Below are 24,349 nucleotides of genomic sequence, written 5' to 3' on the forward strand. Positions count from 1 at the left end.
GACAGAGAGAGACAGAGACACAGAGAGACAGAGAGAGAGAGACAGAGGGAGAGACAGAGAGAGACAGAGGGAGACAGAGGGAGACAGAGGGAGAAGGGAGAGAGTGTGAAAAGATGGAAAAGAAACTCTCAGGCTGAGAAGGAAAGCATGAGAGATGGAGGGCAAGGAAATTTTATTTCTACAAAGGAATCCAAGTGTCTGTTCTACGAGGATAGCGTTTTCCAGCTTTCTTGTTCCTCGGACATGAGTCTGCTTCCAACACGCCACCATTAAACGCTCTCTACCTTCCCCCTACAGAAGTCAAGAAGTCAAAGAGCCACACTGCCCATTTACTTCTGAAAGCCACTTTAGTTTCAGTTATGAATATTGACACCACATGAAACAGACCATTGGATGCGTCATCAGGAAAGTACAGGCATCACAAAATGTCCCAAAAGAAAATCAGATGATAAAAACAACAATAAAAAAATAATACAACACAAAACCAAACGAAAGAGTGGCAGATATTTACAGCCTCCATCTGCAGTGGAACCCGGGCTCTACTTTCAGCGGAACACAAAATCAGAGATGTGCACTTCTCGATTGGGGGGGGGGGTCACAGATGGAGCTGGTGCCAGCCAGTTTGGGGGGAGACATTCATTCTAAGGGAGAAATGCACAGTTAGCCACCCGCTGGGACTGGGACCAAGAACAGCTCTTCCCGCTGAACTGCTACTACCGATGACAATGGCAAATGACCCAGTCTTATAGAAAGGACTCGTACAGTTAAGACAGACTAGCCAGTTACAGGCACTGGGTCTGGGGGAGCAGAGGCGGATGGCCACAGTCAGGTGAGGGACATTTGTCGCTGTGAGGTCAGAGGGGAAGCAGGGCTCCACGGCTGGAAGCTGCTGCTAACAAGTCTTCTAATAGTCCTAAAGAGAAAGAAACACAAGTCATAGCACACTCAGAGCCTGGTTTGAGCAAATGTGCGTGTGTGTGATAAACACACACACACCCACACACATATACTAAAATAAATCTTTTTTTTCTTGTTGTTTGGTTTGATTTTTCAAGACAGGGTTTCTCTGTGTAGCCCTGGCTGTCCTGGAACTCACTCTGTAGACCAGGCTGGCCTCGAACTCAGAGATCCGCCTGCTTCTGCCTCCCAAGTGTTGGGATTAAGGCCATGCGCCACCATGTCCATTCTAAAACATTTTAGTAAAGAACAGCTGGTAGCTGGAGTATACAGATGGACCCTCAGGGTCTAGAAACTAGAGTGTGACCCTAGATTAGGGTCATACAGACTCTGAAAACCAAAGCTATCTACAAGCTCGTCAGCCTCTGACTGGGCCCTTGTCTAGCACAGATGATGAACCCTTTAAGAACCCACCAAAACCAATTTTAAAAAAAAAAAAAAAAACACTGCCAGTCTTTGAGATTTCTGGCTGATACTTACAGCTCGGGGCTTTTTGTTTAACTTCAGATCAATCCTGTGGTAGGAAAAATAAAAGAGATTTGCACTTTAACTTCAGAAACAGGGCAACAAGGAGCTACTGCATAGGGCACAGCTCTAACAAAGGCTACTCAATTAAAGTCCACATTCTTCATTAGACTATGACACAATTTAGCTGTGTCCTCAGATAGTAAGCAAGTATTAAAAAAAATGAGCAGATATTTTTGCCATAAGGCAAACTGAGGTGACTAAAAAAAGAAATATACAGCAGTTATAAAAGCCAGAATTTTTAAATAAAAACTATTGCAAAATTAGAGAAACTGGATTAAGAGGGCATGCTCAGGTCAATGTGTTAGCTCTGTAACTATGTCACTGACAGGTGCTGAGACACGCAGCGACCAACAGCAAACAGACTAGGAGTTTGTGTTTCTGGATATGAAACACAAAAGAAATTATAAGAATTTCAAATTTTAAATCTTTTAAAAGCAAAATATCAAAATCTTAAGCTACTAATCTCCTTAAGAAGCAAAGCCAGAAAATCAATTTAAATATGAATTAAAAGTACAGGTTATCTATTTAAAAAGAAATTAAAATGCATAAAAGTGAAGTTTACTTAATTTTGCTTAAGTTATTAAATAAAATGTTACCTCCATCACGTTTTTCTGTTTTTAAAAAAAACTTCCCAGCCTAACCTAATATACATACCTACAATCAAACAGACAAACTATGGGTTAGAAAGGTCTCAGAACAGCATCCCGGGTCTACACACTAAACAACACAGCACAGACACTAATGCAAATCAAACTTACTCAAAGTCATAATCAAACATGCCAGACGGGCTGAGGGGCAGCATTGGAGAGGAAGAAAGCAATAGAAATTAATATACTAATTGAACAAATTAGTCGATTAGCCACCCTAGCAAGATTTGTGGAAACAAAGTCAGTTTTAAGAATCTTAAGCCATAAGGTTTTGAACATCAAAGCACCAAAGACTGTGTGGTCAGGGGGACTCCCTTCCCGCAGTGCGGACCAGCGCAGAAAGCAGGCGACGGGAGGGCAAGTGACTGCATTTGAGCACTCAGAGGCCACAGCCCTGGTGTTAGCTGCCAGACTCAGGGTTAGAACTGCTGATATTGGTACTGAAAACAGAATTGGGGCATTAGAAGAGAGAGGGTGGGGGAGTCAGAGATTAGCGGGGGAGAGAAGAGGGGACAGCCAGAGAAGGAGGGGGGGAAGAGGTTTAGTTACAGAGCAAAAGGTGCTACAAGTAGGCATTACATATTGTCATTGAAACAAAAGGCAACAAAACATTTCGCACTTTGAAAACAGCAAAGCATGTAACTTTCCATTCAAGTTCACGTTGTGAACATGCCCAGTGCCACCCAGGGTTCTTCCTGGAAGCCAGACGCTGAGGCCCGAACCTCAGTGACCAACCTCAGTGACCGTTCTCTTTCACAAGCTCTGCCCCCTAAACTGCTGACAGCACTTCACTGGCCTTTTTTTTTTTAATGAGATTGGGGGGGGGGGGCGTCACAATATAGCCCACACTAGCCTCGAACTTGCTGTCCTGCCTCAGTCTCCAAGTATTGCAAATGCAGGCACATGACACCTTGCCTAGTATGGCAAGTCTACTTGTTTACATCAGTGTAGCAGCTAAGGAATACCAAGGTCTGAAGACCCTCCCCCAGCAAAACAAAGGTAACTGGGATCCATAAACACAGAGGAGAGGATGCAACTCTGCGCTGTCCTGGCTGAAAGGCCAAAGTGAGCATCAGCCTGGGCTCTGACTCCAGCTCCTCACTGTTCTGACACCTTTCAGACTGGAGACAGGCAGGAAGACAATGCTCAATTGGCTGTTCTGCTAGACCATGTCTGTGAGCATCATACAAGAGCTGAGTTTCAGCACCACTTACACAACCATCTCACTTAGGACCGTCCTGGACACACACACCAGCAGACAAGCAGGACTTTTAAAAAATGGTTTCCTCTTAAACTGATTCAACCTTCACAAATGAAAATAGATGGTATCAGCTGGGGGTGTGGCTTACTGGTAGATGCATGCTGGGTTCAATCCCTAGTAGTAGAAATAAATACATACACAAATAAAAGTGTACCTATTTAACCAAACTTGGTAATCCCTCTCAAACCCAGCATTCGGGAGGCTAAGGCAGAAGAAATTAGTTTGAGGCCAGCCAGGGCTACATAATAAAACCCCATCTTAAAACAAGCAACAATTTTTACAAAAACAAATCCTGGGTGTGATGGAATAGTAATAACCTCTAAGAGCAGCTAGTACTGTTTTCTCTTTAAAGACAGTGGGACCTAACTACTGTTCAGACGCAAAAATATAAGAATTCAGAAAGCTGGTGATTTTCATTTGACTAGCACGCATCAAGTTTTGTGTTCAATCCCCAGCCTTGGGGGAGGGGGGTTCTTGATGAATTTTCATATCCCAGAAGAGGGGTAAGCTCAAGTATCTCCTCCTACTGCTCCTCCACAGTGTCTGCATGTGGCAAGTCCTCAGACATCCTGTCACCATGGCCTGACTTGATACACGGGCCACCGCACAGTGGAGAAGGAAGCACTCACTGCTCTGGGTGCCAACTCACCAGTGTGTCTGGATACTGAGCTCCACCCCTGAACCTCAAGTGTGCAAAGGTAGCAGGACTCACCCCAACTGCCTTAGCCCACTGAGGTGCCACTTAGGGCAGTCCTGACCCAGATTCCTAAGAAATAAAGCAGCCCGGTGCCACCAGCCTTCGGGGGCAAATGAGCACGTGAGGCCCTGGGAGGCCACTAGACAGACAGGATCCTGGAGACAGAACTCAGTCCACCTTCTGAGCAGGACTAGCCCCGTAGGAGAGCAGTGCCCAACAGCGGTCTTTCTTAATGCTGGTGTGCTTCTGGAAGGAATTCATTCCCGGGGCCAGGAAAGGGAGGGCTAGGGACAGAGTGTTACTCCCATGGAGGTGCTCTAGAAACCTGCAATGGTAAAGTTAAACGGGGTACTCCTCCAGCACCTTTCGCCAGTCTAGAGCTAACCGCATCACTGGCACAAGGGTGTCACACACAGCAGAGGACCTAGAGAGGACACTGGTGAGTGATGCAGAGCCCCAGGGACTTTCAAGAATGTTCTCCCTGCTTTAGACACCTTGAAATAGGAAAAGAATCCAAAATGACAACAAAATAAATGTAATAAAAACAACACAGAAGAAAGTATTGAATTATCATGCCAATTTGTGTGTATATGATATATACATATATAAACACATATATGCATATGGAGGCCAGAGGTCGATGCTGGTGTCTTTCTACATAGCTTTTGAGAAAGGGTCCCAACACTTCTATTAGACTGGCTGGCCAGCAAGCCCCCGGGATTGCAATGTCACCAGCACTGGAGTTACAGACACATATACATCTCACTGAGTGCTCTGACGTGGGTGCTGGGATTAGAACTCAGGCCCTTACACCTGCAGAGCAAGCACTTTACAAACTAAGCCATCTCCCCAGCCCACAAAAACTCTTTTTAAGAGTATGGATCTTGGGCTAGAGAGATGGTTCAGAGGTTAAGAGCAGTGGCTATTCTTCCAGAGGTTCTGAGTTCAATTCCCAGCAACCACAAGGTGGCTCACAACCATCTGTAATGAGATCTGGTGCCCTCTTCTGGCCTGCAGGCAGATATGTAGGCAGAACACTGTATACATAATGAATAAATAAATAAAACTTAAAAGTAAATAAATAGTTAAAAAAAAAAAAGAGTATGAGTCTCTGCTATCTGTGATAAGGTAGCCCCAAGTCTACCACAATGCTCCAATAACCTACAGCCTTACCAAGACGGTAGGGGGCAATTCTTTGCTGTTTCTTACTATAGTTTGAGATTAGCACAGTGGATTTTTTGTTTGCAGAAAGATGTAAAGCACCGGTCCTTCAGCCCTATTTAGTGGGAGGAAACTCTATTTCTGCAATTTAAAAAAGAACAAGAAAAACTTAAAAGGATTCAAAAATCTGTTGATGAAAAGAGGTTTAAACCAGTTAAATTTCACCCTAAATCAGTGCCAGGCCTGTGAGTTCACAGTGTCACACCTTAGGTGCAGGAAGGGACACCCACAGGTTTCTAAAGCAACATAACTCATTAGCCAACCAGAGGATGGGCGCCCCCACGCAGCCCTGTACACTCCCTTCACCCCCACAGTGTTCAGGCTTCCAAGACCAAAAGGAGGGAGAGCCCCTCCCCTCCTCTACAGACTCAATCCCCTCTGAGTTAAGGCCCAGCATTAACATACAAACCCAGGCAGAGTGACCCACTAAGATCCCTGCAACACCTGACCTCTCTGTCCACTGCTGTCATTCCCATCTCATTTCCCACTGCAAAAGCAGCAGTGCGCAGATGGTTCCTACGAAGGAACGCCCGCGTTTAGGGGCTCTAAGTGTTTCCCCGTATCTGAAGGCAGCATACTCAGAGAACTACAAAATAGAAAAGTCATAACAATCAAAACCAAACCCGTATTTAAAAAGTCAGAGAAAGGCATGTCAACTGAGCTCTCACAGGAGCAGACAGGGCCCAGGAGTCAAAGACCTGGTTCCCAATAACCAGAATCACTCTGCAAGGACTCGTTTCTATTTCCATTTTCCTCTTAGCAAGGACCCAAAGCTCACAATGTCAGCTGGCTTAAAGGAGTCACATTCCATCCTAGCGACTCCCATTGATCCTTCAGGGCCTCTCTATTGCCACCCACTCCTCCCTCAGAGAACACAGGCCCACTTGACCTGCACCCGAATCTTTTGATTTTCTGCCACCCGAGGCATCAGGGCTCTGCCACAGACCCAAGGATTTTCATTCTAACCAAGTCCCTCCCAGCAATCACAAGAACTCTGGGACTGGGTGGGACCTTGTCACTAACCTGTGCCGGTTTTTATTCTTCCGTTTTTTGTGGCTGCTGTGGTGACTCCCTGAGGAAGTAGAAGAGGCAGCCTTCTGGGGCTTCACTCCCTGTATGGAACCGTCCAGGTCCTCAGGGTCCTCCTGGGCAGGCTCGTTCTCCTGATTGTGGAAGTCTGGAGAAGTATCGCTTTCTGTCCCACTTCCTGGTTCCCCTGGAAAAGAGAAAACAGGGCCCAAAAGCCTGATCAGAATTCCCCAAATTCCTGTCATGAGCAAATGTTTGCTTGTGAGCCCACAGGCCACACTACAGAAAAGAGACAGGGAACGTCCATCCAAAGCTAGAAATCCTGGAAAGCAGCGATCTGCAACAGTGTAACAAGAGTGCAAGGCTAAACCTGACCGCAGCACAGAGCTTGTATGACGGACTGCATGGACGGCCTGAAGAGAGCGACACTTACACCTAGAGGATGGGAGACAGTGACCCTGGCAAACCAGCAGAGAAGCCTATCTTTCTTTAAAGGGTGGTGGGGGTGAGGAGAACTGGAGAAATGACCCCAAGGTTAAGAGTAGGTACTGCTTGCTCTTCAGAGCCCCAGAGCCTACACCATGAGGCGCTAAGATAGCCAACACCTCTCCTTGGGTGCCTGCACTCAAATGCACGTACCCCATACAGACACATACATGTGATTAAAAATAAATTTTAAAAAAGAAAAGAAAAGGTACTCACTGGGGAAGAGAGTCCAGTCAAATCCCTGAATTACTGAAGCTTTGGATTGGGGGGGGGGGGCGGAAAGGGATATGTCACTCAGGCCTTGAACCTCCTAGGTCAGAGGATAACTCTGAACTTTTCTCAAAAGCAGTTAGTTACTTAGTGCGTTTTTAAATTCTATGTATGTGTGTGCAGGCAGGGTTATGGGCAAGAACCTAAGTTTGTATTCCTAGAACCTACGCAAAGCTGGACACAGAAAGCTGGACACAGAAGTAACTCCAGCTCCTACAGGGAGATGAGGGACTGAGCCAGGAGAATTCCTGGAAGCCCCTGAGTCAACATGCTTGGAATATAAAAAGAGACCCGGTCTCATATGATATGGAGGGTAAGTGCTAACATCTGAGGTCGTCCTCCAACCTCCATTGAGTGAGGGTGCGCACACACAGACACACACAGAGAGAGAGAGAGAGAGAGAGAGAGAGAGAGAGAGAGAGAGAGGAATTAAAACAAAGTAAAACAGAAAGGTGTGGCATAATAGCATATACCTGTAATCCCAGAGCTGAGAAGCTTGAAGAAGGAAGATCAGAAGTTCAAGGCCAGCCTGAACTACTTAAGAGAGCTTACTTCAAAATCACACTTAAAAAATTTTTTTAGAGCAGAAGACCCCACCAAGATGGCTTAGCAGGTGAAAGTGTTTCCCTGCACAAACCTGACAGCCTGTGAGCGATCCCTAAAGTGTTTCCTGACAGCCTGTGAGCGATCCCTAAAGCCTTGGAAGAAAGAGAATCAACTCCCCAAGTTGTTCACATGCATGCCATGGAACACATATACACAGACCCCCAACACACACTTCTCCTCGCTCCCCCGCAAAAAAGCAAAGAAACAACCAGATCTCAGAAATGAGGGACTAATTTGAACACGATACAGGAAAGCACCAGGAGAGGGAGCTCCAGAGCCACGGAGCAGCACAGGACTGGCAAAGCATCTGACTTCACATAAAGTTTACTAAAAGAGCAGAGTGTTGGCACACACCCGCCATCACACACTCAGGACGGTGAGGAAGGAAGATCATGAATTCAGGGCTAGCCTGGACTACAGGAGGACCCTCTGTCAAAACAAATAAACCAACAGAAAAGGCTACAAGGGCTTCAAAACTTACCTTCACAAAGCTGCAACAACCAGCATTGCGCTGCTCACGGTGGACAGATAAACAGAGATCAAGAGAACAGTCTAGCATGAAATCTAATGTTAAGGTCTGCTGATCCCCGACAAGCAAGGCTAATGAGACAATTCAGTGCAGAGAGAAGTTCTGTTGGTGCAAGACCAGCCTGAGCAACACAGCGAGACCTCACTTCAGAAAGATGAACCGGGCTGGAGAGATGGCTCAGCACTTAAGAACACTAGCTGCTGGGCTAGAGAGATGGCTCAAAGGTTAAGAACACTGGCTGTTCTTCCAGAGGTCCTGAGTTCAATTCTCAGCACCCAAATATGGCTCACAGCCATCTGTAATGAGATCTGGTGCCCTCTCTGGCATGTAGACACTGTATACATTATAAGTAAATAAATCTTTAAGAAAAAAAAAAGAACAACACTGGCTGTTCTTGTGGAGGACCTGGGTGTGGTTTCCAGCACCGACATGGCAGCTCACAACCAGGGGACCTGACCTCTAGGACTGTGTGTGTGTGGTGTACACACTTGTAGACAAAATACCTATACATATAAAACACAAATAAAAAAGATAAAATGAGGTATGGCAGCATGTGCCTTTAGTCCCAGCCCTCAGGAGGCAGAGGCAGGTGGGTCTCCTGTGAGTCTGAGGTCAAGGAGCAAGTTCAAGGACAAGCTATGTAGAGAAACACCCCCCCCCAAAATTAAATAAATAAACAAACCTAACCTAGGTTCTGAAAGATGCCTACAAGACACTTTGCTGGCAGTGGTGGTGCAAGCCTTTAACCCCAACAGTCAGGAGGCAGGGCAGGCAAATCTCCCTGTTCGATGCTAGCCAGATCTATGTGGAGTTCCAAGCCAGGCAGGAGCACACAGCAAAACCCTTCTATCTCAAAAAATAAAAACAAACAAGAAAGCTTTAAGATAGTGAAGAAATAAGTGGACAGGAAGAATTCACAGTGACTAACATGTGACGGCTACCAAAAGCGATCTGCAAACTCAGTGTAACCCCATTGAAATTCTTGACATGTTCCACATAATTATTTTTAAAAAAATCCTAAAATTCATATAGAAGTATAAAAGGCCCCAAATAGCTAGAGCAATCTTCAGTAGGAAGAACAATGCTGAAAGTACCTGATCTCAAATTATAAAGCCATAGTAACAAAAACCAGCACGGTACAGGCAGAGACAGATAGGTAGCCCCATGGACTAGAACAGAGGACCCAGCAAGAAGCCCACACAATCACAGCCCACTCTGACAAAGCTGTCATCGGCTCGCACTAGAGAAGAGCATCCATAGCACACAGAGACTGAAGCTAGATCTGTAGCTCCCACTCAGCAGACACCCAGTCATCAGAGATCACAGCCGGTCATATAGGACTGGAGGCAGAAGCCCTGACGACACAGGCAGGGGCGCTCACCTGGGCTGGAGACCACTCGGAGGCTGAGCTATACTGTTCTTGTGGAGGACTGAGCTATAGCACCTATGTAAGGCTCCACGATCACATGTAACTCCAGCTCCAGAGAACCCAATACTCTCTCCAGGGGCAATGAACTCAGGCAGACCCCCACCCCTACCCGCCACACACACTATATACATTAAAACTATATATATATGTATATACACATATATACACATACGTATATGTGTATATACACGCATACATACATATGTATATGTGTGTATATACATATATACGTATATATACATATATATATACACACACACATACACATATATATTTAAGATACAGCAAATGCAAGAGATTTCTGCACAGGACTCCAACAGCACAGGAACGAATTCCAGACACTGACAAACGGGATTATAAGGAATGAAGAAGCCCACATAGCAAAGGAAACAGCAGAGTGAAGGACAAGGTTACAGAGGGGGTGGGGGTCTTTACCACCTTTATATATAAAATTAGGTATCCAGGATGTTTTAGTTTTGTATTGTTTTTTTAACTGGGGGGGGGGTAAGTGAAGGAAATGACTGAGTGGTTAAGAGCGCTTGCTATGTAATCATGAGGACAGAGCTCAGATTCCAGAACCACACAGGTGAGCCCTCCTGCATACCCTCTTTAACCCACTCTGCAAGAGGAGATAGAAGATTCCAGAACCACACAGGTTAGCCCTCCAGCATACCCTCTTTAACCTACTCTGCAGGTGGAGATAGAAGATTCCAGAACCACACAGGTTAGCCCTCCAGCATACCCTCTTTAACCCACTCTGCAAGAGGAGATAGAAAATTCCAGAACCACAAAGGTCAGCCCTCCAGCATACCCTCTTTAACCCACTCTGCAGGTGGAGATAGAAGATTCCAGAACCACACAGGTCAGCCCTCCAGCATACCCTCTTTAACCCACTCTGCAGGTGGAGATAGAAGATCCTGGGGTTTGATACTTTCCAGCCAAGCAGAGAAAATACAAGCCTTGGGTTTAGGGAAAGACCCTGTCTCAAAGAACTATACACAAACACATGTGCATTTATGCATTTTTAACTGCAAAAATTACACATAAAAACCCAAGTCATCTGATCAAAAAATGGGCTAGGGTTGAAGAGATGGCTCTACAGTTAAGAGCACTGACTGTTCTTCCAGAAGTCCTGAGTTCAATTCCTAGCAACCACATAATGGCTCACAACCATCTATGATGAGATCTAGTATCCTCTTCTGGGGTGCAGGTGTACATGCAGGCAGAACACTGTATACATCATAAATAAATAAATCTTTTTTTTTTTTTGATTTTTCGAGACAGGGTTTCTCCGTAGCTTTTGGTTCCTGTCCTGGAACTAGCTCTTGTAGACCAGGCTGGCCTCGAACTCCCAGAGATCCGCCTGCCTCTGCCTCCCAAGTGCTGGGATTAAAGGCGTGCGCCACCACCGCCCGGCATAAATCTTTTTTAAAAAACGGGCTAATGGAGTGAAGGCAGTTGTCCAAAGAACTAGGCATTAGCAGGGAATGGGGGGGGGGGCACACTTTGATCCCAGCACTTAGCAGGCAGAGGCAGTGAACCAGCCTGGTCTACACAGTGAGTTCCAGGACAGCCAAGGCTATACAGTGAGACCCTGACTCAAAAACTTAAATGACAACAAATGCTGTCATGGGGAACATGGGGAAGAACCTTTATGTGGGGGCGGGCTGTGTACAGCCACTACAGAAAGAAGTTAAGTGTGGACGGTTCTCAAATCAGTGAAAACAGACCCACCACACGGCCCAGTGAAACCCCTCTTGAAGGACTCTAATGCCACACACCACCCAGATATTTGCACTTACAGCCAAACTGCTCACAATAGCTGGGAGCTGAGCCAGCCTAGACGCCCATCAGCACATGGCTGGATAAAGAGCAGGTGTATGAACGACATCTGTAGGAAACTGGATGTGACTGGAAGTCATCATGCTGAGCTAAGGAAGCCAGACTCAGAAAGACACCATGGTGAGAAGCCTAAATCTAAGGCTCTGTATACATGTGGACATGTTTACATATGTGTGCTTACAGGCCAGGAAACTAGAAAAGAGACCATGAGAGGAAGAAGGCATCTTCAAGGATGTAGAACTACAGGAGGGGCTAGGAAACAGTGCCAAGAAAGCAGAATTAGGTGCTGGGGTTGGGGGGACACCAGCTGGAGGGGGCACACGGCGAAGGACCAAAGAAGACACAGCATCAGAGATGCAAGGGTATGAAAACCAGTACTCCCAGTGCCAACCCACAGACCATTTCCTTTTTGTTACTATTGTTGCCTTTTAAGTTGTTGGTATTCCCAGGAGCTTACTGGAGTCAAGGGCAGTAGGGAGGGGGAGGGGCATTGCAGGCCCATAGGTAACTCACCAGGGACTCAGTCACTGAAGAAGTTACTCCCTCTCCCAGCTACCATAAACTGCCTTTAGACCCTGGGTGGGGAGACTTGATAGTGGAGGTGAGTGGGTCGGACAAGACCCACTTGGATTCCCGGATCAAATGTTGTGGTTATTTATCATAGATCGACATCCCATAATACAGCCAGACAGGGAAAAGATTCATACCAAGAGAACACGGTCCAAGCCCACACTTCAGACACACTACAAGCCCCACACGAATGAGTCGAAGTTCTTTCCTTAAACTGGAAGCACAGAGTGAAATATAGGGTTCTAGTCAGGACTGAAATCCCAGCTACTTGGGAGGCAGAGGGATTACAAACTCAAAGTCGGCTTTGGTGTGGTTTCAAATGTACTAACAGATCTCTGCTGATAACAGACAGAATATACTAGATATATATAAAAGATCTTGCCTTTTTTTCTTTTTGGTTTTTTGAGACAGGTTTCTCTGGCTGTCTTGGAACTTGCTTTGTAGACCAGGCTGGCCTCGAACTCACAAAAATCTGCCTGCCTCTCCCTCTCGAAGTGCTAGGATTAAGGTGTGCACCATTCCGCACCTGGCTCTTTTCTTTTTTAAAATTTTATTTATTTTTTAATTTTATGTGCATTGGTGTTTTGCTTGCATATATGTCTGTGTGAGGGTGTCAGATCCCCTGGAACTGGAATTACAGATAGTTGTGAGCTGCCACATAGGTGGTAGAAACTGAACCCAGGTCCTCTGGAAGAGAAACCAGTGCCTTAACCACTGAGCCATCTCTCTAGCCCCTAATGATCTTTTCTGAGTGTTGGGAGACTACAAAGCCTTGGACCAGAGCTGGTGATAGGACAGACAAGGACTGAGTTGACAGGGGCCAGAAGGGCAGCTGGCTGTCCATCTGCAGTCTCTGCTACAGGAGGCCCATGCAAACAGACAGCGGGCCATGCTCTAGAAACTCTCTCAATGTCCAACCGCTCAAAGCCTAGGATCCCAGAACTCACCTAGATCTCCTCTCTGATAAACAGTTATCCAAAGCAACAACTCTTGTCCCAAAGGACTGACGTGGACATCAAGAATTATGAGAAATGGATGGGATGTAGCTCGCCTACCATGCTCAAAGCCCTGGGTTCAATCCCCAGCACCACATGAACCAGTCTAAGCAGTATGTGTGCATGTATGTGTGCTTGTATCATTCCAACATTCAAGAAGGTAAGAAGTTCAAGGTCATTCTTGGCTGCACAGTGAGCTTGAGGGCAACCTGGCTTATGAGACCCTGTCTACATGGCTCAAAAGGAAAAAAAAAGTTAAAAAAAAAAACCCACAAAAAAAAGATGGGCTCTCTTTCAGGAGCTGCATTTTAGTTGCTGACTTGCAGTGCTAAGGATCAAACTCCGGGCCTGACACATGCTAGGAAATGCTCTACCACAGAACTCTAGTCCCAGTCCAAGACTTGTGTTGAAGATACATGACAAGGAACTATGGGGACCAGATGCTATTACAGTACAGACAAGAACTCCCTTCCCTAGCTCACAGAAACTCAAGACCTGTGCATCGAGCCAATGTCCCACGACAGCACCGCACTGAGGATGTTTCTCACGGACAAAAGAATGAGCAGCACGGCTGTAGAGCAAAGATGAGGAAGTCTACACACTGCAGAAGAGCAGGGCGACTGCGGCCTGTGACTGCTGATGGAGGGCAGGTTTCCAAGAGAAAGGGAAGCCCTACAGCAGCGAGCAACTCTGCGGGAAGCTTCAGAGCATGCAGCAGCGCCTGCTGGACCTGCCAAGGCCACAAGGTGAAAAGCCACTTGCTTGCTGTTTCTTTAACTATATTCTTTGCACTAAAATGTCTGATGCTGCGCAATTTACACAAAAGTCCTCTGTAGAGGCCGTGCAAATCCACCCTCTTTCTAGTTGGATAAAAATACGAAGCCAAAGGAAACAGAAATAATGCATTTAGAGAGGAGATTTCTGTGAAATGGTTTGAAAATAAAATGCTAGGAGTAGAAAAGTCTGAAATCCTCAAGTTAAAGAGGATGTTAAAGAGCAATGTTCTGCCTTTTCCTTCCTGGAGATCACAGGCATCATCCACACAGGACTTGGTCCACAGTCTGCAGCCCTGGAGAGTCCACACAGAGGAGAGGAGTACAGGTCAAGCACACTGCTCCTCTCGTGGAACACAATCATGGGATCAACACTTGGGCTTCCAAGGACCCTCAGGTCCCCCATCTGCTTTACAGACGACGTCCAAGCAGAGGCCTCCTTCAGCTGGCTCCACAGGCAGAGAGGCTCCTGCAACAAAGCCTTATGACCTGAGCTTGATCCCTGCATCCTACGGTGAAAGGGGACACCAACTCCCACAATGTGCCCTATGACCTCCAGATGTGCACTGTGGCACAGGTGTGGATACAAGCAGTAATAAGTAAATAGAAAATTTCATATTAAAAAATGAAAGAGGGAAGTGAATAAAAATAGACAGAACTAAAAAGAAAAGGAATCCAAGGAAACCCAAACACACAAAATCAGATGAAGAACTTTTACTAAATCTTATTAGTTGAAAAGAAAATCAAGGTGAGCCAGGTACGATGCCGCAACCTTTGATCCCAGTACTCGGGAGGCAGAGGCAGGACTCCTGTGAGTTTGAAGCCAGCCTGGTCTACATGAGTTCCAGTTCTCCAGGGCTACACAGAAAGACGTAAGTCTTATTTATTTTTTTTAAAGATTTATTTATTTATTATGTATACAACATTCTGCCTCGATGTATGCCCACACGCCAGAGGAGGGCACCAGATCTCATTATAGATGGTTGTGAGCCACCATGTGGTTGCTGGGAATTGAACTCAGGACCTCTGGAAGAGCAGCCAGTGCTCTTAACCTCTGAGCCATCTCTCCAGCCCCCGCAAGTCTTATTTAAAAAAAAAAAAAAAAAAAAAAAAAGAGGAAAGAAAAGAAAAGAAAAATTAAAATTTTTGTAAGAGCAACTTACAGTCCCAGGATTTAGGGAGGGGAGGCTGAAGAGAATCACCTTCAAGGACAGCCTGGGCTACATAGTAAGACCCTATCTCGAAGACAAAATAATATTAGTAGAATTTTTTTAAAAAACATTGAAAACACTATAGGTTTTGGTTACAGAACATGGAAAAATCAAACCCAAACACAGCTAGAAGCTCCCTCCTTCTTGGCTAGCTTTCGTAATACCTTAGGGTTCTAAGCTGGTTGCTGGGGTAGACGTCATTGGCAATCTTACTCTGCTATGGAACTTGTGTATAACACTATCAGCATGCCAGGGAAGAGTGTCAAGGCTTGAGTGTCAAAGGGATCAACCATTCACTGGCTGGATATGATGCCCACTCCATAGGAATTACTGTAACCCTGGCCAAAAGCCTGTGGTAGGGGAGGTCACAGGCCTTAGTGGAGAAGCCACAGCTGTGGATTTACTAATGAACGCGGGAAACTGCCATCTTGATGTTTATATTTACATCCGTAGACTGGTGCCGTCAACCTTGGTAGGTGACGCTTCTTTTTGTAGTGGGCCAGTGACTCAACCAGTCGGTCCAGTGCTGAGAACACGTAACCATTGAACAATCAGCCCTGACTGAGACATCAACATCACTCCCTCTAAAGGGTCAAGGATCATGGCGAACAACAGCAGGAAGGATGCTCTTATAGGAGAAAGGGGCAGAATGTTAAGAAACCCTGCCTTCTAGGCATGACAGGGCCTTGAACTCACAGACTCACAACACCTACGGTGACTTCTGCAGGACTGAGCCTGTCACCACGTCATCATGGATCTGAACTACTCACAGGTTCCCCAGCCCTCCCTGATCTATAAGCACGTAATAGTTGCTCAAGGACATTTCTTCAGGGGAGCAGCCGCTGGCAAGTTGCCCAAGGTCATGTGAATCTCCCACCCATGTTCTTATAAGTAACTCAGTGGCGGAGCGCTGGCCTAGCACGTTCACGACCCTATACCATAACAACTAAATAGAAGCAAAGCCAGGTGCTGGCTTACATCTGGTCCCAGAACTCCCAGCATCCGGGAGGCAGAGCAGGCGGGTCTCTGAGTTCCAGGTCAGCGAGACAGAGACTCAAATAACCAAAACAACGAGTTGTCAGGGGAAAACCAGCTCTGAAGGAGGCTAGCAGTCAGCAGTGATGATGAGCATCTGCAACATCCTCTTGCAAAACACAGGGACAAAGGCTGGAGCAATGGCTCCATGGTAAAGAGCACTGGCTGCACTTCCAGAGGACCAGAGTTTGGTTCCCAGCACCCACATAGTGGCTTACAACCATTAGTAACCTCAGTTCCTGGGGATCAGATGCATTCACTTACACATACATGTAAATTAAAAATGTTTGACAAGACCACCAAGGTATGTAATCATTTAGTCAAAACTAACTTGACACACAGTAAAATCCAAGCAATACCAATCATGTACTACAGGAAGATCTCAAATAGCTGCCCAGTATAGACTTTATTTTTTTTTTATTTTTTTTTTATTTTTTTGGTTTTTCGAGACAGGGTTTCTCTGTGGTTTTGGAGCCTGTCCTGGAACTAGCTCTTGTAGACCAGGCTGGTCTCGAACTCACAGAGATCTGCCTGCCTCTGCCTCCTGAGTGCTGGGATTAAAGGCATGCGCCACCACCGCCCGGCTTCCAGTATAGACTTTAGAAAATATTTAATACCTAAGTTCAAGGCTAGCGTGGGCTATACAGCGAGGGCCTGTCTCAAACTTAAAGGATTTGTAGCATGTGAGGTAGCCAGACAAGCACCTAACCACACTGCGCAGGGTTCTGGGACGGGGAAGAACAGGAGTAACAAAACATGAAGCTGGACAGAAAGCTTCTGAAGGACACTGAATAAATCTGTTTGGACAAAAGTTGGGATTTGACTCTGAGTGGAAACGACTCTGGAACAGGCAGGACTAAGGCACAGGAGTCTGGCTGGGATAGAAACCCACGCAGAGCTAATAACTGAAGTCACTGACACAGGCTTGTGAGGCCAGCATTAGAAAACAGCAGAAGCGGGTCAGTTAGTTGAGGCCAGCTCAGTTATCAGCAGGCTCTAGGCCAGAATGAGTTAGAAGAGACTACCTCAAACAATGAACAAAATTCCTAGGAATATAAGCCCTACAGTAGCAGCGTCAGTTTGGGGTCTTTCGGTATCTCCAGCCCAGCTTCATGAGAAAGACGTGGCAGCAGGCCGGGAGCTCCTTCCTTGGAGAAAGATACGGTAGATGGCATAGTGGCACAGGCCTTTAATCACAGCAAGTGGGAGGCAGAGGCAGGTGTATGTCTGACTGGGACAAGTACAATCTACACAGACAGACAGACTATATAGCAAGATCTCCCACCTCCAAAACAAAACAAAACAAAACAAGACTTGGGGAAGAAGCCCAAAGGCTCCCAACTTCAAGAAGCAAGAGAAAACCACAGAAGATACAGTTCTTAGGTACCCAACTGGGTAAACCAGAGTTAACTTAGGGCCTGTGGTGGCTTTAAAATAAACTGATAAAGAAGGTAAAAAGAGACTCACTCTTTTCGATGAGTTGGTCCTGAACTCCCGCCAAGGCACTTACTGCCTAAAAGAGAAGTCATCGGTTACCTGACAAGTGACCACAGACCCCAAGACGCCAACCCACACAGGGAGGAAGGGACAGTCCACACTGCTCAATAAAGGGCCACAGGCAGGCAAACCCGTTCGCTGCCACAACCACTTACAGCGGCTGATGTGACTGAGGATTTGCTGAAGAGCCGTTCGGCTTCCTTGAACTTCCGGTTCCTCCGATCGTTTTTGCTATTGGAGTTTCTAAAACACAGAAGCGAGTACCAAGGTATTAGTTCAACTCAAACTGGGGCGCCTGGTGCAGATGCGGAACTACGGATGACTACTGTGTTTGTGATGACGTGTGTGCCGAAGTATGTGTGTGGAGGTCAGGGGACGACTTCGCGGTCAGTTCTCTCCTTCCACTCCAGGGACCGAGCTCAGGGGCCAGGCTGCAGAAAGCACCCTCCCAGGCTGCGCCATCTCCCGGCCCCAACTCGTTACTTTTCACACGGCAGCTCACAAACGCCTGAACTCCAGTCCCTGGAGATCAGATGCTATTTTCCGGCCTCCGAGAGCACTAGGTCACATGTGGTATACAAACATACATGCAGACATAACATCCATGTACATAAAATAAATGAACAGTGTTTTCAAGTGACTATAGCAGCGTGGTAGTGATGCACACCTTTAATCCCAGCACTTGGGAGGCACAGGCAGGCAGATCTCTGTGAGTTCAAGACCAGCCTGGTCTACAAAGCAAGTTCTAGGTCAGCCAGGGCTGTTACACAGAGAAACCCCGTCTCAAAAACAAAAAACAAAAACAGGGGATTATAGATGGGCATTATAGTAGATGTTTTTAATTCCAGCATTTAGGAATCAGAAGCATATGGAGCTCTGTGAGTTACAGGATAGCCTGGTCTATACAGGAAGTTCCAGACTAGCCTGGGCTACATAGTAAAGCCCAATCTCAGTAAGTAAATATATAAAATTACTAGTACAGACAAGTGATAAAAAGTGTCTCTTTTAAATAAACTTAATTTTATACCAGGATTCCTTTGAGAAATATACAGGGCAAAGGTCAGTCTACTGAATAAATACTTGGGGAGATGCTGGATGTGGTGGCACAGTCCTTTAACCCCAGCACTCAAGAGGCAAAGGCAGGTGTAGTTCTGTGAGTTCAGAGCAAGCCTCATCTACGTAGCTAGTTCCAGGCCAGCTAGCACTATATAGTGTATAGTGTGACCCTCTCTCAAAAAAAAAAAAAAAATTTAAATATTTTGCTTTTTATTTAGCACGTATATGGATATGTGCATGTAAGAGGTAGAGACAGTGGCACAAGTCGGTTCTCTCCTACCACCACATGGATCCTGGGTACTGTGGGTCATGGGGACATAACTCGAGTCACCAAACTGGCCGACAAGCATCTTAACCCACTAGGCCATCATGCTAGCATGAAAAAAGCTGTCTTTACAGTGGAGTACTAAAACTATAGGGCTCAGCACTGTGGCAGAACACTCATGCGCAACACCTTGGGTGCTATCCCTGCACCAAAAAAGGGAAAGAAAGAAAGAAAGAAAGGGAAAGGAAAGAAAAGGAAAAAATCTGAAAGTAGGCCCTGCAGGCAGTAGTGCACAACTTTAATTCCAGCACTCAGGAGGCAGAGGCAAGTGGATCTCTGTGACTCAGAAGCCAGCCTGATCTCTGTAGAGAAACCCTGTCCCAAAAAAACAAAAACAAACCAACAAAAATATTAATGCCGGGCTGGAGAGATGGCTCAGTGGTTAAGAGCATTGCCTGCTCTTCCAAAGGTCATGAGTTCAATTCCCGGCAACCACATGGTGGCTCACAACCATCTGTAATGAGGTCTGGTGCCCTCTTCTGGTTTGCAGACATATACACAGACAGAATATTGTATATTGTATACATAATAAATAAATATAAAAAAATATTAATGCCATAACTGTTGAAAGCAACTGGACCCAGGATCAAAAGCTGCTTTGGGGCCAACTGAGGGAAGTTGAAGGAATCAGTGTTAAATTTGAAGCTGTAAGCGTCAGAGCGATATGCAGAAATGTCCTGCCCTTCTCAGGAGGTAACTGCTAATATGCGGAGGTGCAAAGATTCATGGTCCGAGTGTCTCAGTTCTCAGTGAGCAGGCGGAAAAGAACAGGGAAACAGAAGCGTGACGAAAGGAGTCCATGAAGGAGAGCTTCCTAACAGCACAACAGGCCTGCATCTTTTCTTTCCTTTTTAGTTTTTCAGGACAGGATCTCTGTATTGCTCTGGCTGTCCTGGAACTCGCTTTGTAGACCAGGCTGGCCTCGAACTCACAGAGATCCGCCTGCCTCTGCCTCCTGAGTGCTGGGATTAAAGGTGTCCGCCACCAGCGCCAAGCTAGCTCGGCATCTTTGAACACATACTAAAATGAGAGGGCAACTTTCCCGTGTTGGCCCTTGCCCGCTACCTTGTTGAGCCTGAGTCGATCTTGTTTTTTTTTTTTTTTTTTTTTTTGACAGCACTGCATCTTCCAGGCTAGCTGGCTGGCCTGTCCCCACCTCCAATCTCCATGCTCAAAAATGCCAGATGTGCATTTTTTAAATATTATACCATATTTGTGTTTAATGTGTTAGGGGTTATGTACCCATGAGGGCAGTACAGAAAGTCTGATCCCCTGGAGCTGGAGACATAGGTAGTTGCAAGGCACCTGGCATGGGTGCCGGGACTCGAACTCCCGTCCTCTGACAGAGCAGTGTGTATTCTTCACTGCTGCGTCATCTCTTGCCGCATCTTCTAAACACAGGTTCTGGGTTCTGAACTCGGGTCACGGGGCTTACACATGAAGTGCTTTCACCCACTGAGCCATGTCTCCTGAGCCTAGTTTTACATCTCATGCTTCTACACATATGAAAGATGCCATATAACTATACACACACATCATGCCAATTTCTGTTTCCTGGTTTTGATAATGTACTACTATATAGTTACATAAAATGGAACCATCAGAGAAAACTGTGTGAAGAACATACAAGACCTCTCTGCTGTTTCTGCAGCTTCCTATATGAATCTGCAATTATTTCAAAACAAACAATCGTAAGGATACATAGATGGTTTCCTATTATTAGAGCTTACACCCACAGTAAGTTAGCAACTGATGAATTTATGGGAAAAATACAAATTGATCATGCGTTATATCATCTCAATTCTATAGATTTGAAAAATTCTCACAAGTCTTGAAATTTTTATAGGATCATATTGTCAAATCAATAACGGTACAATTAGAATACACTTATGGCAAAAATCGTAATTGTAAACCATGGCTGACTAAAATGTGGAAGACAGTTAAGTTACATGCTGTATTTCATTTACACCTACACACGACTGCACCATGGGCCCGACTTTCCCTTGGCACAAATGTGGGCTTGGTCCAACGTTACTCAGAGAAGCAACGGCCGTGTCAGAGGACAAGCTCAAGCTTAGACCTCACTTCAGAGAGGGTACCAAGAACAAACACCCCAAGATGTACAGTGGCAGCCCACACCTTTAAATCCAGCAAATAGGAGTCAGAGGGAGAAGGAACTACGTGAGTTTGAGGTCACCTGGCTTACATAATGAGTTCCAGGCTAGCCAGGACTACATGGTAAGGCCATGTTTTCAAAAAACAAAACAAAAACCCTATTAGTAGGGGATGGAACGGATACTACTAGATTCTGACACTCACTTTTGATTGGTCAGATACCGATCCCAGCCACGGATAATATTGCCATACATCTGAGTGTCTTCCAGGTAGCTTCCTTCAAAAGCATAGATCTGTCGCTCCAAGTTTGCAAGTGTTTCCTAAGTGATGAGAAGAGGGACATGGAGAAGCGAGCATTAAAGCATGAGCAAACTGAGATCTGGATACAGACTTGTAAAGCCAAGCTTACCCACACCGAGCCATTTTTGTGAAAGAGTGGAGGTGATGGACCCTTTTATAAATAAAGTCCTCAAAAAATGCACACACATGCAAGATTTTATATCTACTTCGCTATCATGAGCAGGGATGAGACAGAGCGTGAGCTGTCTCTATTCTCACTCACTAAACGTGTCGCTTTCCAGCAGAAGGGTGAAGAGCCTTTCAAACCCATCTTTCCTACATCAGCAGCTCCCTCCCAACAAGCTCTGGAAGGGCCGCCCGCAGCGGATGCCGGTTGCTATGGAAACCTGGAAGGGCAGCTTCAGGTGAGCTTTGCCTCCCGGATGCTCGACGCAAAAGGCGGGAGCCTGGAGGAGTGAGCTACCAGGGTGCCGGCGCTGCGGGTGCGCGTCACCATTCCAAATTCCCTAGACTGCGTCCTGCGTCTCCCGCCAGCCCCCCTCCAGGCATCCTCAAATACACCACATTCTCCGGCCACTGAAACGCGCCGCGCGTGCAATATGCCGTGGGTACCCACTCGACACGCTCCCGAATCCTCTCCGGGCTGGGTCTAGCAGCCTCCTTCACACCGGCTAAGCCCGACCGGAGCGTCGTCCCCGCCTCCCGCCTCTCGCCCTTCCCGCGCCCTCGCCGCCCCGCCCCGCCCCGCCGAGCGCAGGCCGGGAGCCGCGCCGCCGCAGGGAACCGCGCCGCGCCCGGCCGCCCAGAGCGCCCGACTCCGGCCGCCCGCCGCTCTCGCCTCTGGAGTGGCCTGGGAGGCCAGGCGGGGACGGCGGCCCGGCCCCGGCCACTCACCGCCAGCTCCTGCTTCCGCTTCACCAGCTCGGCCAGCTCCCGCCGGGTGTCTGGGATCTGCGGCGGCGCCGTCTTGTTGTGCATCGCCATGTTGGGCTCCAGCGGCGGCGGAGGCGGCGGCGCGCGACCGGTAGGCGGACCCTGCGTGCTACCGCCGCGGACCACCAGGGGGCGCGCTGCCACTGCGCCTGCGCGCGCGGCTTCCGGGACACTAGCGTGCTCCGGGCGCGAAAGCAGGCGCTGGACTGGTGCTGGATCGTATGCCGTGGGTCTTGCTTCCCTCGCTCCACTGTGAGCCCCTGAGCTTTGCAGACACCCACAGATGTTCACTGCATTCAAAGCCCAGCTGCAGCATAAGCCTATAAAGTATCGGATGTGTCTTGCCTCAGACAATGCCCAACTGCAGGTGGGAAACCTGAGCAAGGTCGGGCCCCACTATCCAGGCTGGAGAGCAGATCCCACCCCCCAACCTTCCCTGGGTGATGGCACAAGTCTTTAATCTCAGCTCTCAGAGGCAGAAGCAGGCTCATCTCTTAAATTTGAGGTCAGCCTGGTCTACACAGAGAGTTTCAGGCCAGCCAGAGAGATACACTGTTAGACCCTGTCTCAAAAGGTAATCATAAGAATTGTGAAGCGGCAGAGCCTAGTAACTCAAGCCTATAATGGGAGCAATTCAGGAGGTGAAGGCATGGGTTCATGAGTTTGCAGCCAACATGTTTTACACAGCAGACTGTTGTAGGGTAAAAGGGCCAACCAAAGAAACCCACCCTGGCCCTAGGGTCAGAGCCAGTGAAAGAAATACGCCCTGAGCCGGGTGATGGTGGCACACCTTTAATCCCAGCACTCTGGAGGCAGAGGCAAGCCGATCTCTGTGAGTTCGAAGCCAGCCTGGTCTACAAGAGCTAGTTCCAGGACAGGCTCTAAAACTACAAAGAAACCCTGTCTCGAAAAACAAACAAAAAAGAAAAAAAAAAAGAAATATGCTCTGATCCTGAAATCAGACCCAAAAGGCTAAAAGGGGCAGTGAAAGAAATATACCTTGGCCTCGAAACCAAAGCCAAATACACCCCTGACCATCTAAGCAGAAAACTAACCAATCTCTGAGCAAAAAAAACAACCAATCCCTGAGCATGAGATCTAGTCAACCTGAGCTCAAGGGACTGAAATCTGACCAATTCCCACCCTGATAATCTTCCCCTGGAAAGACACCACCCCTAAGAAGCCCTATACAAGCCATGCACCTGTTCCGTTTTCTGCTGCTTTTTCCTCCCTGGCAGAGGCAGCCATTCTCTTGGATTCTTCTCTCCCAATAAATCTCTTGAGTGAGGTATGGTGAGACCTTCATTCAGTGGAGTGGTGTAGAGCAGGGCTGTAACAGTTTTTTTAATTGATATTTATTGAGCTCTACATTTTTCTCTGCTCCCCTCCCGCCTCTACCTTCCCCTCTTCAACCCTCCCCCAAGGTCCCCATGCTCCCAATTTATCAGGAGATCTTGTCTTTTTCTACTTTCTACTTCCCATGTAGATTAGATCTATGTAAGTCTCTCTTAGTGTCCGCATTGTTGTCTAAGTTCTCTGGAATTGTGGTTTGTAGGCTGGCTTTCTTGGCTCTGTGTTTAAAAACCACCTATGAGCCGGGCGGTGGTGGCGCACGCCTTTAATCCCAGCACTTGGGAGGCAGAGGCAGGCGGATCTCTGTGAGTTCGAGACCAGCCTGGTCTACAGAGCTAGTTCCAGGACAGGCTCCAAAGCCACAGAGAAACCCTGTCTCGAAAAACCAAAAAAAAAAAAAAAAAAAAAAAAAAAAAAAACCACCTATGAGTGAGTACATGTGATAATTGTCTTTCTGTGTTTGGGTTACCTCACTCAAAATATTTTTTTCTAGCTCCATCCATTTTACTGAAATATTCAAGATGTCGTTTTCTTTTCTGCTGTGTAGTACTCCTTTGTGTAAATGTACCACATTTTCCTTATCCATTCTTCGGTTGAGGGGCATTTAGGTTGTTTCCAGGTTCTGGCTATGACAAACAAAGCTGCTATGAACATAGTTGAGCACATGCCCTTGTGGCACAATTG

General features: G+C 46.8%; 1 protein-coding gene across 5 annotated transcripts; it reads right to left on the reverse strand.

Annotated features, from left to right (window-relative positions):
- Positions 1–3: 3 nt before the first annotated feature.
- Meaf6 (MYST/Esa1 associated factor 6) lies at positions 4–22,399 on the reverse strand. Of its 5 annotated transcripts, XR_005974303.1 has the most exons (9): positions 22,274–22,399; positions 21,284–21,399; positions 17,739–17,826; positions 17,554–17,599; positions 6,335–6,527; positions 2,244–2,273; positions 2,082–2,139; positions 1,438–1,471; positions 4–913 (listed from the first exon to the last, which is right to left on the reverse strand). XR_005974303.1 is itself a non-coding variant. In XM_041651041.1 (8 exons), the coding sequence occupies exons 1-8, from the start codon at positions 22,361–22,363 to the stop codon at positions 905–907; spliced, it is 606 nt and encodes a 201-aa protein (XP_041506975.1). In that variant the 5' UTR covers positions 22,364–22,399; the 3' UTR covers positions 5–904. The 5 variants fall into 5 exon arrangements, 3 of the variants coding, with proteins under 3 accessions (XP_041506978.1, XP_041506976.1, XP_041506975.1); XR_005974304.1 differs by lacking the exon at positions 2,244–2,273; XM_041651041.1 differs by lacking the exon at positions 2,082–2,139 and having other exon boundaries at positions 5–913.
- Positions 22,400–24,349: the final 1,950 nt, after the last annotated feature.

Source organism: Microtus oregoni, unplaced genomic scaffold (assembly GCF_018167655.1).
Source record: "Microtus oregoni isolate MIOR12 unplaced genomic scaffold, Mior012 000005F_ref0000423, whole genome shotgun sequence".
Classification (NCBI taxonomy): Eukaryota; Metazoa; Chordata; class Mammalia; order Rodentia; family Cricetidae; genus Microtus; species Microtus oregoni.